The 15,559-nt window shown below is 46.5% G+C and overlaps 1 protein-coding gene and 1 pseudogene across 2 annotated transcripts in view; one reads left to right on the top strand and one right to left on the bottom strand.

Moving 5' to 3' along the window:
• Positions 1–15,559, bottom strand: part of LOC308620770 (centrosomal protein of 78 kDa-like) — a 1,829,729-nt pseudogene that overhangs the window by 477,874 nt on the left and 1,336,296 nt on the right. The gene's annotated exons all lie outside the window — the stretch shown is intronic.
• The window catches only part of LOC308621085 (forkhead-associated domain-containing protein 1-like), a gene marked incomplete at its 5' end in the record, with an annotated part of 212,550 nt that overhangs the window by 30,361 nt on the left and 166,630 nt on the right, over positions 1–15,559 (top strand). The window contains 2 exons of the mRNA XM_081241257.1: positions 5,219–5,489; positions 14,647–14,756. Coding sequence (XP_081097383.1) covers positions 5,219–5,489; positions 14,647–14,756 — 381 coding nt within the window. The remainder of the gene's footprint in view (positions 1–5,218; positions 5,490–14,646; positions 14,757–15,559) is intronic.

The raw sequence follows: 15,559 nt of genomic DNA, 5'->3' as shown, positions 1-15,559 counted from the left end.
ACGCATCCCTGAATACAGAGAAGGAAAGAGAGGTGTGGTAACACATTACTATGTAACATTTCCAACAGAAACATATAGTAGAGTGAAATAACCTCAAGAGCATAGGTAATAATAAAATAGAGTAAAATAATTAGGAAGGGGTGACTTTTAAGTTTGTATACCAATTGTTTCTGATATAATTTAATTGTAAATTTATGTAAGTTAATTCTTATTAATGGCTGTGTTTCTCAACCAGTTGGCAAAATTCCTGGACATTTAACAATCAGTTCTCGTGGGCGGGTACCAGCAGGCCCCAGCACTCCTCTGGTACAGCAGTGAACATACCACAGGTCTTCCCGGATGGAGGCTGGGGTCCTCTGAGCTGCTTCCAGGGCGTGGCATGTAGCAGAAAGAATAACACTTCCATAAGACAGTTGTCAGTGTTCCTAGAAAATCCCATTTCTAAGTAGCCCATGCGATGTCTTGTGTTTTTTCACACCATCTAATGTTCATTTCCTTTTTTTAACTTGGAAAATATCCTATCATTCACTAACCAGTCGTCTAAGATCCGTTTGTGAGTATGGAAAGCAAGTAATAAATCATGACTTCGAGTAACCTAGAAGTCCTAAGAGCACAGGTATTGGAGTCAAATTGTGTCACCACTTCCTGGCCGTGAGACGTTGGGCAAGTCATTTAACCTCTCTGAGCTTCAGTTTCTTAATCCACACAATGAGGGGTAAAATGCCTCCTGCAAGATTATTCTGGAGATCAGATGAGACCACATGCATTAAGTGCCCAGCACAGTCTGTGGCACATCTGTGGCTTCTCTACACAGTGGCTCATAGTCATTGTATTGTCCACAATTACTTACAAATGGCAGAGCACATAACAAGCTCTCCAAGGGCAAGGTCTAAGTTTCCACCTTCTCTGCAGGCTCCAGGCTTCCTGGCAGAATTCATGTGTACTGTAGGCACTCGATGTGCAAACTACTTCGAAGTTTTTTTAGGGTGTCCCATTCAACTTACACTCTTTTCAGGGTTAGAAGCAGATATTGGGGAAATAACACAAAGAACAAATAGATAATCTGAAAAAAAATGGATAGTGATTTCTTGAGTAAATCATTGACCTGTGTTTATTAAAGCTAATATAAATTCAGCCGTGGATGTGGTCATGGTTAATCCAGGTGGTTGACAACCTGCTTTTTTTTTTTTTTCGGTACACGGGCCTCTCACTGTTGTGGCCTCTCCCGTTGCGGAGCACAGGCTCCAGACACGCAGGTTCAGCGGCCATGTCTCACGGGCCTAGCCGCTCTGTGGCATGTGGGATCTTCCCGGACCAGGGCACGAACCCGTGTTCCCTACATCGGCAGGCGGACTCTCAACCACTGCACCACCAGGGAAGCCCCAACCTGCTATTTTAAAGGTAGTATGGAAAAGAAATCAGGAGTATCACATATGCTACCTCAAAAACAAAACAAAAAACCCAACCATGGCAACATACCATATGGTCAGAGAACAGACACAAAGAAAGAGAAAAGGCATTAGCATGTATTTTTAAACTAAAGTTTCTAAAAAGAGACTTGAAGACTTCCCTGGTGACACAGTGGATAAGAATCCACCTGCCAGTGCAGGGGACACAGGTTCGAGCCCTGGTCTGGGAAGATCCCATATGTCGTGGAGGAACTAAGCCCATGCGCCACAACTACTGAGCCTGCGCTCTAGAGCCCACGTGCCACAACTGCTGAGCCCATGTGCCCCAGCTACTGCAGCCCATGCGCCTAGAGCCCACACTCCGAAACAAGAGAAGCCACCACAAGGAGAAGCCTGCGCACCACAACAAGAGTAGCCCCCCGCTCGCCGCAACTAAAGAAAGCCTGCACGTAGCAACGAAAACCCAACACAGACAAAAATAAATAGAATTAAATCTAAAATAAATAAATAATAAAAACAAACTTGTTGATAACTGACCTTGACCCCATGCTTCCTGTACAGCCCAGAGCTAGCTTTTAATGTGAGTCTTCTTCTTATGTTTGCTTTTCTCCCTGCCTGTATCGTTGTAGTTGCCAGCAGCAATTTCTGAGAAAACCTTGACCTTCCCTTTGATAAAGCAAGCCGGGAAACTAGAGAAAACCAACTTTAACCATCCAACTAAAGCTACCCTCAACCAACATGCTTCAGAGAAAAAAAAAAAAAAAAAAACCTTTATTTTTAAATTTTTAAACCCGAAGAGCTTGGAGTCTCTGCTGCGTTTATACATCTTTGGCTCCTTCCCACTAGGGGCCCTATCGTTCGGGCTCTGTGTGCTGCAAGCGACAGAAACCAGCTCTAGCCAGCCTCAGGGATGGAGCACTTCAGGGTAGCACCCCAGCCAGTGCTCAAAACCAGCTTCCTTATTTTCCCCACCATGTTCACAGCAGCATAGTTATAATAGCCATGAGGTAGAAACCACCCAAGTGCCCATGACGCTTAATGGATAAAAAAAAATACACTCTAAACTGTATGGTGGAATATTATTTAGCCTTAAAAATGAAGGAAGGGCTTCCCTGGTGGCGCAGTGGTTGAGAGCCCGCCTGCCGATGCAGGGGACAGGGGTTCATGCCCCAGTCCGGGAGGATCCCGCATGCCGCGGAGCGGCCGGGCCCGTGAGCCATGGCCGCTGAGCCTGCGCGTCCGGAGCCTGTGCTCCACAACGAGAGAGGCCACAGCAGTGAGAGGCCCGCCTACCACACACACACACAAATAATAAAATAAAAGAAGGAAATTCTGACATGTTACAACATGGATGAACCTTGAAGGCCTTATGCTAAGTGAAATACGCCAGTCACAAAAAGACAGGTACCATGTGATTTCACTTATTTGAGGTACTTGGTACTTAGAGTAGTCCAATTCATAGAGACAGAATGTTGGTCACCACGGGCTGGGTGGCGGAGGGAATGGGGAGTTGTTGTCTAATGGTTAATAGAGTTTACATTTTGCAAGACGAAAAAGTTCTGGAGATCCATCTCACAGAAATGTGACTATACTAACACCACTGAATAAACAGCTTCCCTCTCTCCATGTCTGGGCTCCACTCCCTCATGCTGGCTGCATTCTGAAGTCCCACCAGGTCACTCCAGATCCTGGTGTCCAGCCAAGTCTTCTTGGGTCTCCTTGGCTCTGATTGCATCACTTGCCCCACCACTGAACCAATCAGTATGTCCAGGGAGTGTGATTGGTTGATTGCTTAGCCCCACCCACAGCAATGGGCCGACAGATTGGGAGGGAGATTCCTGGAATTTCCAGAAGAGCCAGGTGGGTTGCGGCCTGTCCACTACGGCAGTGAACCACTTGAGTCATGAGATATGAGCACTCCCTTTAGCACCCTGGCAGTTAGTGGGCAGTGAGGCACATCTACCTGAGCATCCCAGCACAAAAGGGAATTCCTCCACACTACCCGTGGTCTCTCGATTTGTTTTCTATCAGGCGGGGGTAAAACATATTCAAATTTCCCCCTTCCCACCTTCAGCCCTTTCATTCGATAAATCTTTATTAAATCGATGAGGAAAGGTTGTAGGAATGATTGAGGCAAGACAGCCCCAGAGGAGAGGACGGGAAGGGATAGGATGGATGGAGAAGTGAGTGCAAGGCAGGAGCAGGACACCTCAGCTTCTGAAAGGAGAGAAAGGAAGAAAGCTTAGGTGGAGACCGAGGTGCCCACAGTGGAGAGAAATTCGAATCTTCACATAAGGTAACAGAGTTCTGGAACACTGCCAAGTCCGTTCCTGAAACAGGTTTCAACGGGGCCAGTGTCATCATAAATGCTGGGCCAGGTGTCGCCAGGCAATTGGAGTTTGATTTTCCCGAACAGTGCTCTCCCTGACTCCAAAAAAGTCTTCAGGGGAATTCACCAGATTCTTGACTTGGCTGGGAAAGACTGTAGCTAAAAGACTGGTTTGGGAACCTGAGTGAGTGGAGAACCTTCCTCTTGAATACAATCCAGCTGGAGCTATAGGAAGTTCTGTCTGCCAGTGCTCCTATTTCGGAAGCATTCTGTCCTGTTTCTCATTCTGTGTCTGCAGTCTGCAGAAAGAGAAACGTGACCGCCACAGGCGGCAAACCTTTGAACTTAGCTTCTTCCTTGAAAAGTGTGTTTTTTTTCTGCCAAGCGACTGGGGGTGGGGTTGGGGCAGAGAAGGGAGAGAGAGACAGAGAGGGAAAGAGCTTTCCAGAACCCCAGTCCCACCACCCTCTCCACCACCACCTGAGCTTGGTGAAGTCCTTAACCTCTCCAAGCCTCATTTGTAAGCTAGGAATAAGGAGAGCTCCTCCCCTTCAGGGCTATCGCGAGAAATCGGTGAGTAATTACAATAAATGGTAGCATTCACGATGTCACGGTTTAACCACTAGGCACAGGGAGGGACGGCCACAACAGCATTAACCAAGAAAAAGCCAGGTGTCAGCACCTCTCAGCATTTGCTTCTCCTGGTGTAGATGGATTTTGATGTGCTCTCTAATGAAAGTAGATAGAGACATCTTCCGCCGGGTCAGATGAAAAAAGGTTCCCTCGATAGATACTTATGGAGCGTCTGCCAAGAATCAGATGTGGCAGATGTTGAGGATCACAGGCTAATGAGCCAGCTGGGTTTCGAGCCAGTTGGGGTGCCTGCCACCCCAGAGCTCTCGGCTTCGGGGAAGAGGTGGAATGGGAGTGCCAGGGAGACACACAGTGTGGATGTGTGTGTCCTGGAGAGCTGGGCTTGAATCTCGGAGATGTGTTCATTCATTCTTTCAACCAATATTTAAGGACCTACTGTGTATGTGCCAAGGGTTTATTCTAGGAGCTGAGGATACGGTGCTGAGCAAGGTAGACAAAAAGCTGTCAGCCTCTCAGAGCTCAGAGGTGGCGTTGTACCAGCTCAGATGCTCACTGCCAAATCTGTGGTCCTGGGAAAGTCACTAGGTCTTGCTCAGCCTCGGGCTCATCACAGAGCATCAGGGGTATTAAATGAGGTAATGCATGTGAATCTCTTGACTGGGTGCCTGGCACGAAGGCTGCACCCAATAAATGGTGGTGCGATAGTGTGCAAGGTGACCCATGGTGGGGACCGCCATCCCAAATTTGGGGAGAGTGTGGGAGGGATTCTTGGGAGAAGTGACTTATACGCCGAAATCTAGGGCAGCAATTATGTCGCCGGGACAGAAAGGTGAAGACCACCCCAGCTGCTCGTAACCTCCCCTGACCCTCTTGTCTGCCCCTGCAGGTCTCCTTCCCATGGGTGAGGGGCCCAGCACCTTGGCCAAGGCCACAGCCACCTTGGGCCACCCAGGAACTGAACCAGTCACCCTCACCACCACAGACCCCCTTCTACCCGGGCATCTGGACAGCGCCAGTGCAGAGGAGCTGGTCGCAGGGGTCCCCCGAGCCCCCCATGGTCCCACCAGCCTCCCACAGGCGGCCCGTGAGTGCCAGCGAGAAGATGTTCTCCTTCAAGGTGGACAGAGCCGCCCACAGCGTTCCCATCATCAGGCAAGGTACTCATGGGCGCTTCCTTGGCGGCTTTGGGGAGGGGCTTTTGCTAGGAGGACGGGTCTCAGTTTCTGCTTTCCCCTTTTTTTAAAAATTTTTATTGAGGTGCAGTTGATTTACAGTGTTGTGTTAGTTTCAGGTATGCAGCACACTGAATCTGTTCAACATATACATGTATCCACTCTTTTTTAGATTCTTTTCCCATATAGACCATTACAGAGTATTGAGGAGAGTTCCCTGTGCTATCCAGTAGGTCCTTCTTAGTTATCTCTTTTATGTATAGTATTGTGTATGTCAATCCCTCTCTTCCAATTTATCCCTCCCCCCTCTTATTCCCGGTAACCATAAGTTTATTTTCTACATCTGTAACTCTATCTCTGTTTTGTAGATAAGTTCATTTGTACCTTTTTTTAGATTCCACATATAAGCAATATGGTATGATATTTGTCTTCCTCTGGCTTTTGCTTATGTTCTCTGGTTCTGAAGTAGAACATAATCAAATGTGAAAAAATTGGGATAAGCAGAAAGTTAGAAAACAGTAAAAGATAAGCTGTCACCCTTATCACCAGAATTCTCCCTGTTGACTTTTTGGTACAAACTCCTCCAAGACTGTGCTCTGCCCATCTGCACACGTCAGTACCTCTGTGGTGAGTGTGTGTGTGTGTGTGTGTGTGTGTGTGTGTGTTTGTACATATATATGAATATATATGAATTTGTATCAGAATCTAAATTTATATACTTCAACTCAGATGTACAGACATATTGGTAACTGAAATCCCTCTTGCCTTAGGAGGTTTTTAAATATTTTATTACCATTTTACAGGTAAGAGGAGACTGAGGCTTATGGAGAAAATTATTTCTCTGGAGGTTATGTATTCAATCTAATCTAAAATAACGCTTTTCGGTCAAATTTAAGGCTGGTTATCTCAGTGACTGTCACTCACAGCCTGGTCACTTTGGGGACACACAGCCATCAGGGTTTCCTTCTCCCCCCCGCCCCCCCAGAAGGCCTCATGGCACTTGGGGAGGAGACTTCCTGTCTGTCACCATCCTCTTGGCCTTGCCAGGCTTACTGGCAGAGTAGCTGGGTCGACTTAGTCCCTGGCATGATTCCCAGGTTTCTTCTGTGGCCACTGGTGTGAAGGTCCCATTCTCTGTTTTCTGTGTCCCAGCCCCAGACCCCTCTGAGTCCCCAGGTCTCTCGATGCCTCCACACCCTTCCCTGGTCTCACTCAGGACCACTCACCTAGTCACTTCCCTCAGCCATTCAAATAATAGTTATTATTCTGAAATAAACAGACTAAGGAGCAAATGAAAGGTATCTCTGCAGTTTACATCATCATCATCATCATCTAAGGAACGCTCATGTACCAACCACCCAAGTTAAGAAATTACTCAGCCATTTACCCCCAGCATTTTTTTAAATTTAATTTTATTTATTTCTTTATTTATGGCTGTGTTGGGTCTTCACTTCTGTGCGAGGGCTTTCTCCAGCTGCGGCGAGCAGGGGCCACTCTTCATCGCGGTGCGCAGGCCTCTAACCATCGCGGCCTCTCTTGTTGCGGAGCACAAGTTCCAGCCGCGCAGGCTCAGTAGTTGTGGCTCACGGGTCCAGCTGCTCCGTGGCATGTGGGATCTTCCCAGACCAGGGTTCGAACCTGTGTCCCCTGCATTGGCAGGCAGACTCTCAAACACTGCGCCACCAGGGAAGCCCCCCACCAGCATTTTAATGTGAAAACTTTCAAACATACAGCAAAGCAAAAAGAATTTTATAGAGACAGCTCTCCTCCTAATTCTACCGCTAACACTTTGCTGTACTCTTTATTACATTTCTGTCTACCCATCCTTCTTGTCCTGCATTAATCCATCTTATTTTTTGGATGCATTTCAAAATAAATAGCACACATCTGTAGTCCTCCCCCTAAATGTTTTAGCACATATACCATTAACTAGAACTCAACATTTTTTGTCTCCTTCATGTAAAATGAACACAGAATGTGTATTAGTTATCATGAATGCATAACGAATTCTCCCCAAACGTAGTAGCCTAAAGCAAAATCAAACATGTGTTATCATCTATACGGTTTCTGTGGGGTCAGGAATTTGGCAGCAGCTTAGCAGGACGGCTGTGGCTCAGGGTCCCTCGTAAGGCTGCAGTCATCTGAAGGCTTGACCTGGGCCAGAGGATCCACTTCGAACACGGCTGCTCACATGGGTGTCAGCAGGAGGCCCCGGTTCCTCACCACATGGGCCTCCCCAGAGAGTGGCTCGAGCGTTCTCATGACACGGCAGCTGCTCCTCCTGAGCAAGTGATCCTGGAGGACAAGACGGAAATGGCAACATCTCTTGTGACTAAGCCTCAGAAGTCATGCTCTGTCATTGTTGCAGTATCCTGATGGTTACCCAGGGCGTCACCCTCCAGTGTGGGAGAAGACTACACACGGGCCTGAAGACCAGGAGGCGGGGATTATCAGCAGTCATCTTGGAGGCTGGCTACCACAGCCTGCCCTCGGGTCCTCAATGATTCACACTCCTCCTCCTCTCTCCCGAGGCCCCCCAAAATCTCACCCCAGTAACAGCATCGGCTCAAATTCCAGAATCTCGTCTAAATCAAGTCCAGGTACAGATGGGGCTCATGGGTGTAGTACGTTACGTTCAGCTCATCAAGTACTACTTCCAGAAATCTGAAGACCTCTGAACAAAGGGTCTGTCCCTCACACACCCAGCACATATTGGTGGGACAGACATAGCATCACTGCTACATACACTCCTCTTGTTCCAAAAGAAGAAAAACAGGAAGCACACAGGAGTCCCTGGCCCAAAGCAGTTCTGAAGTCCAGCTGGGAAAATATCGGCAGTTCCTTGACTGGGCTTCAGTCCAACTCTTGCCCAGAAATGACTTTCCAGGGCTCTTGGCTCTGCCCCTGGTCCGTGAGTTCCGCCTTCTGAGTCGTCCTCCCTTTCCTATGAAAGGTGTCCCATGGATGTGGCTGCATAGTTTTATAGCCTGCTTCCTGCCTGTAGAAGCTTGGGGGTCCAGACGCTTCTTTGACTTTTGTGGGTCTCTGTCAGTCTGAGTTGGCAGTGCTTCTTATTGGGGTTCATCCTATCAGGCAAAAACCACGCCCACAGACTTTTTTGTCACAAGCCCTTCCACCATGGGCTTCTGCAAAGACTGACAAAGGACAGAAGCTTCTTAGAAGCCCAGTTCTTTGACCAAAGGGTTCTCTTGGACACTGCCCTGGATCTGTATTCTTAACAAAGGATTTTACAACCACACCCTCAGCTTCTTCTCTGGACTGTGTTTTCTTGAGAGTGCCCTTGATTTGATCTTTGCCCAGAACCTGTTTCTTACATTTCATTTGCCACCTGGAGAGGCAAGGAATTTTCAAGCCCAGAACATTGCCCTGATTTAACAGCCCTTCCTTTAACTGTCTCTCCCCCTCACATTTCACTATAAGTAGCAAGAAGTAACCAGGCAGCACCTTCCAAGACTCTGTCTGGGACTCTCTCTAGCTAGACCATTCAGCCTCATCACAAACATTTTCTACCTTCCTCATGACCACAGGCAATGTGTTAGGAACCCTTCTGCCACCACCTGACAAGGATCCCTTAACCCCAGTAACATTTTCCTCACTTTCCTGGAACCCTTCCCTCACTGCCTCCTCAAAGGCCATCGGGCTTCTACTAAGATTATTCAGGCTTTCTCAAAGACTCTTGGCCAAAGTCCTCCAGCTTCTGGCCACTGTTCCATCCCAAACCACTCCACATTGTAGGGTTTTTGTTCAATTTTGCACCACTCCTGGTGCCCAAACCTGTATTTGCTACTTATTGTTGCATAACAAATTACTGCAGGATGTAATGGCCTAAAACAACAGTAAACATTTATTATCTCCTAGTTTCTCTGAGTCAGGAAGTTGGGAATGGCTTCGCTGGGGGATTCTTGCTCAGGCTTGTCCATGAGGTGGCAGTCATGGTGGTGGCTGGGCTGTGGTCCTCTGGAGGCTTGTCTGGGGCTGGAGGACCCACCTCCAGGATGGGTCACTCCCATGGCTTTTGGTAAGAGGCCTCAGTTCTTCACTAAGTGCACCTCTCCATACATTGCTTGAGCATCCTCAAGCTGCCAGCTCCTCCAGACAAGTGGTCCTAGAGAGTGAGGCAGAAGCTGCAATGTCTTTTATGATCTAACCTCAGGAATCAAACTGTGTCATTTCTGCTATATCCTTGGTTACATAGAGAAGCTTTGTTACGGACTGAATTGCATTCCCCCAAAATGCATATGCTGAGGCCTCAATCCCAATATCGCAGAATGTGACCATATTTGGAGATAGTGTATTGAAATAGATGAGTAAGTTAAAATGAGATGATTGGGTGGGCCCTAATCCAAGGGCTGGTGTCCTTGTAAGAAGAGAGAGAGAGACGCCAGGGATGCACGTGCACAGAGAAAAGGGCATGTGAGGACACAGCAGGAAGGTGGCCGTCTGCAAGCCAAGGAGAGAGGCCTAACCCTGCCCACACCTTGATCTTGGACTTCCAGCCTCCAGAACTGTGAGAAAATGAATTTCTTTTGTTAAGACCTCCTATGGTGTTTTGTTATGGCAGCCCCAGCTAACTAATATAAAGTCCATCCAGTATTGGAGAGGATGATGCAAGGGTCTGAATACCAGGAGACAAGAATCAGTGGGGCCATCTTGGAGACTGGCTACCACACCATGAAAGGTGTAGATCTTGAGTGTGCTCATTGAGTTTTGACGGTCGTGTACACCTATGTAACCCAAACTCCTATCAAGATATAGAACATTACCATCACCCCAGAAAGTTCCCTCATGTCCCTGCCCAGTCAATTCCCAGCCCCAGGCCCCAGAGGCACCCACTCTTCTGAATTCTCTTCCCGCTATGGATTAGATATTCCTGTTCTAGAATCTCAAGTACACAGAACCATGTAGTACATGTTCCTTTGTGGAAGGCTTTTTTCACTCAGCATAGTATTTCTGAGATTCATTCATTTTGTTGTATGGATCATGTTCTGTTTTATGAACATATATACAGGGTTTTGGGGGTTGTTTTTTTAATGCGTCCTTTGGACACATGGCACATGGGCTGTTTCTTTTCTTTTTTTCACTCCGCCATTTAAATTTTTCCACTGTAATCACCGGTTTCTCCAGTGCCATGTTGAACTTGGGGCTTCTCTAAAAGACTTGCATCCCCCCTGGAGAAATGAAGGATGATTCGTATGGCTTAGATTCCCTCACATCTACCTGGGCTCTATCTCCTCAGCCTCTCAGCCAGGTCTCATGTTTCCAAACGTTTGCCCTCGTTCCCCTGACACACTCCCCATCCTCAGAAAAGGACTTTCATCTTCCCGTGTCATGGGGAGTTCCTTTCTGTCTGGGCCTCTCTACTCCACGCTTTAGAGAAAACTCTGTTCTCCAGTCCTCCATGCTGTCTCTTGACAGAAAACACCTCTTTTTAAGGGTTCCGAGAAAGCTCTTTCCTCTCTTAGCAAAGCTGGGCTCTTCCAATTAAATTGGTTTACTGTTAGACTGTCACCTTGCTTTAGACTTGAAAAATTCTATTTGAAAACCCAAAGCCAAGGATTTATTTACTGCAGATCAGGTCAGGGTTTCTCAATCTTGGCACAGTGACATGTGCGGCCGGATAACTCCTTGTTGTAGGATCTGTCCTGTCCACTGTAGAAAGTTAAGCAGCATCCCTGACTCCTACCCACCAGAGATACCAGTAGCAACACCACCACCACCACCACCCCTAACTGTGGTACTCAAAAATGTCTCCAGACATTGTCAAAAATCAAAACGTCATTTTGCCTGGGGGAAAAATCACCCTGTTTTAGTTAATACTCATCCTTCCTTTACCACAAGGCAATAAAACATCAGCTCCAAGGCCAAATCTTAATGGCAAGAGCTCATGGGAGGTGGGGAAGAATTACTGAGAAAAGAAAATATGTGGAGTGACTTATTAAAATAGCATCTTGATTCATATATATATATATTTTTTTCCCAATAATGGGATCATATGAACCTAACATAGGTAACCTTTTTTTTTCTTTTTTTGGCCGTGCCGCTCAGCTTGCGGGATCTTTGTTCCCCAGCCAGGGATGGAACCTGTGCCCCCTGCAGTGGAAGCACAGAATCCTAACCACTGGACTGCCAAGGAATTCCCTACCTGATTTTTAAAATTCAATAATATATCATAAACATCTTCCCACTTCAATACATTGACTGCATAGTGGTTAAAAGCATAGGCTCTGAATCCAACAAACTTAGGTTCATCCCTTGACTCTACCACTTACCAGCTGTGTGTCCTTGAGCAGATGACTTGACGTCTCTGTGCCTCATACCTCTCACGTATAAAATGGAGATGGGAATAATAATGCCTATCTCACCGGGTTGTTATGAAGACGAAATCGTATCCTGCGTGTAAGTGCTGAGCACAGCGCCAGGTGCATAGCGAACATTCAGTAAATATTAAAATATTTAATTTTTTAATATTTAAATTTTAATATTTTAATAATTTTAATATTTAAATTTTAAATATTAAAATTTAAAAATTAAGTTATTACCTAAGCATGATTGTTATTTAACTTTCATTTACAACTTACAATGTCTGAAAGACACAGTTAAGGTGCACACAAACTGCCCCTGCTGCACACTGGTGATAATTGGAGCGCACCAGGACAGCTGGGGGTTGTTAAAATATTAAAGTAACTTCCCTGCCCTTTGGCCAACAGCTCATGCCCGAAAATTCTTAAAGTGCCTGCGTCCCCATATCCGCCTTCCCACCGCCCCAGCCCTCCCGACCCTACCTGGGGCTTCTCCCCACTGGGACCTCCGATGGATCCAGCATCTAGAGTTAAGCCGGTTTGGTCATACATGGCCCTTAGGTTCTTTCTGATAAATAACAGTAGCCGGTAAAGAAGTTTGCGGCAGGTGAGGGGTAACTGCTCCCGCACCTCCCTGCCTGGGTGTAAGGAAAGCAAGTCTCAGAGCAAATTCTAGCCCTACAAAGACTTTCGGTAAACACACCTTCCCTAATAAAGGGACCCCATCGATCAGCCTGTTCTGTAAGTTTTATGAAGTCCCCCCTCCGGCCATCATCTTGCGGGGAAGGGTCCCTCAAGACAGCCACGACAGGGTCGCAGAGGCAGCCGGAGTCACCCCTAGAGATGGCATCAGATGCCAGAACTCTAAGCTGAGACTGGACAGGGGCCCATTTAGGGTCAGACCCCGTGGCCCTCCCTGGGGACACAGGCCAGGCAGTACCTTCCTCCAGTGGGAGCCGATTTCTTGAGGAATCTGAAAACAGATCAAGTCTTCCTCCTGAAAATTCACTTTCCAAATTGAGATACACAATCAGTGTAAAATAAACCCCAGATTTCAAAGGCTTCATGCCTCGAAGAAAAAGAATATAAAATATCTCCATATTTTTTGTCGATTACGTGTTGAAATGATGTTTTTTTTAATGTATTGGGTTAAATCAAATTGATCATTAAAAAATTCATCTCTTCTTTTTACCTTTTTAATGCGACTACTAGAAAATTGAAAATTGCATTCTGTAGCTCCCATCATTTCTCTATCAGGCACTGCTGCTATAGTCAGTTAGGACTTAGCTGCTCAGGATCCAAGAGAGTCAGATGGGGGCAGTGAGCTTCAAATAAAAGTTTTCTAATCATGGACCTAGTTGGGGAGGTGGAGGGAGAGAAAATGGGCAGCTGCTGAAGTTCCAGGCCCTTCTGTTCCTCGCGCCCCAGGAAACACTGTGGCCAGGGCTGTTCATTCAACACGCAAGGCTGTGCATTCTCCGGGCACCACAGGCCATCAGCTATGTCCACTAGAGGTTCTGGGGTCCACAAACAGGTTTGAGACCTGGCTGGGGGGCAGGAATCTTTGACTCTAAAATGCATAAATAAAAAAGGCAGAAGCAAAATGAATAGATGATGAATGTCCACAAACATGACAGTGCCTGCTTCATCCATCGTTAATGTTAAGACTCATGAAAGTTCCATCACCACTGAAAACAATTTGTTCAGCTTCTCACTTCACAGGAAGATAAGAATGTGCAGTGACTGTCCAGAAACCATAGTCACTTGGAAATTTAAAATACGCTGCTTGGGCCCAAGTGATCTCACACGTAGAATTATAGAAATCTTTACAAACGTTTCTACACCAAGAAAATGGTTTCTACACCATTCAGTGTTGATGTGAGTGAATTGCGAGATGTCTGATGTGATACAGAGTGGGGTCCCCAAACACAATGCCATAATCCCTGAAAGTCATATAAAAAGGCCTTGTAATACTGGGGTAAATAAGAAAAAATATAGGAAAGCTTAAATGGCTGTCAAGTGGATCCTAGTTAAACACATTTGGCACACTTGTACAATGGACCACAATGCTACCCTGGAAAAGAACCAAGTACAGCTACAAATACTGACATGGGAAGATGTTTTTGATATTGTTAGCTGAAAAGTAAGCTGGATAAGAATCTCTATCATGTAAATGCATTTTTGTTTTTTGAAAAGATATGGCTGCAATAAAAAAATATATAGCTAATGTTTAGAGCTAAATGCTCTACTTGAGGGGTCAGCAAACTTTTCCTGTAAAGAGCCAGATAGTAAATACTTTAGTACTTGTGGGTCACATGGTCTCTGCTGCAACTACTCAGCTCTGCCTTTGTAGCTAGAAAGCAGCCATAAATAATATGTAAATGATCACTGTGGCTATGTTGCAATAAAACTTTATTTACAAACATAGGCAGAAGGCCAGATTTGGCCACAGGGCCATAGTTTGCCAAGCCCTGCTCTATATCATTATTCTATTTAATCTCCAGATAGCCCTTTATAACAGAGACTATCAGGGATCCTGAATTATGTATGTGGAAACGAAGGCTTAGAGAGAGCAAATGACTTGCCCAAGGTCCTCAGCTCTTATGCAGCATAGAAAAAAGTCTGGAAAGAGACACACCACAGTGCATCAGTGCAGTTAACGCTGGGGAAGAGAAATGAGGCAGCTCTTACCCTTTCCAGTCCTCCTGTAATGCTTTCAGTGCATAAGTCTCATGAATGTGAAGGTTAATCTGAAAATATTCTTTAAGACTTTGGGGAAACTCACTGTCTCCTCTGCATTCTCTGTTGACCTTGTGTGTTAGTGTGGACCAACGCCGCGGAACTGTCGGAACAATCAGTGGCCGAGGAAAGTCCTGGGACAGGGCCCTACAGAGAAATTTTTGTGGACCAGGACCTGTCCCAGCACGATAAGGTGAGGGGTCTTGGGGAAGCACAGAGCTACAGCAGCAAGAGGGACCATGGAGAGATTGCCACTGCCTCTTGTTCTCTGTGTCTCAAGGACTGTCCCTTTTTCCTACTTCCAAGAAACCACCTCTTCCTCCCAAGACATTCAGCCAGGTTTGGCCACTGCTCACTTTATCCCAAATAACATCTACAACTACAAGGTACTGAGCACCTACTCTGTGCTGGGCCATGTCCTGTACACTTGACATTTATTAGCTCGTTAATCTTCACCATCTTCAAAAAAGATTGCATCACCCTCACTTTGCAGATGAGGAAACTGAATCTCAGAGAGGTTCAGTAATGTGTTCAAGGCTGCCCAGTGCAAGGAGCAGTGTTAGGATTCAAAGCGAGGTCTGGTTAGCTTCTCAGCGGGTACTTCTAACTCCCACACAGTAATCACTTGGTCAACCTTCAGTGATGGAACAGTGATGCAAAAACACGTTCCTTGCAGGAGGACGTGAGCCCTGAAGTCAGGGAGGCGTGGGCCGAGAGACTCGTTAAAGAACCAGAGAGGTTTAAAGCAGGGATGCGAGCAGAACAGGTGGATTCAAGCCATCCTGGGAAGAGCCCAGGTCAATTTCTCCCCACTTAGACACAACTCGAAAGTTACTCTAAAAGAAGGAGTCTATAATATCTCGCTTTCCTTCAGGGCCAGGGCCTGCTCCTGCAGCAATTCTCAGAGTTTGTGAGGAGCAGACCTACCTGGGGTTCTTGTCAGACACGGAAATCCAAACCTTCAGGAGGCAGGGGGTTCCAACCCAGGCATCCTGG

This window comes from Mesoplodon bidens (assembly GCF_964165515.1).
Source record: "Mesoplodon bidens genome assembly, chromosome: 7".
NCBI lineage: Eukaryota > Metazoa > Chordata > Mammalia > Artiodactyla > Ziphiidae > Mesoplodon > Mesoplodon bidens.
The sequence above is the reverse complement of the archived record's forward strand: the minus strand, read 5'-3'. Positions and strand labels throughout refer to the sequence as shown.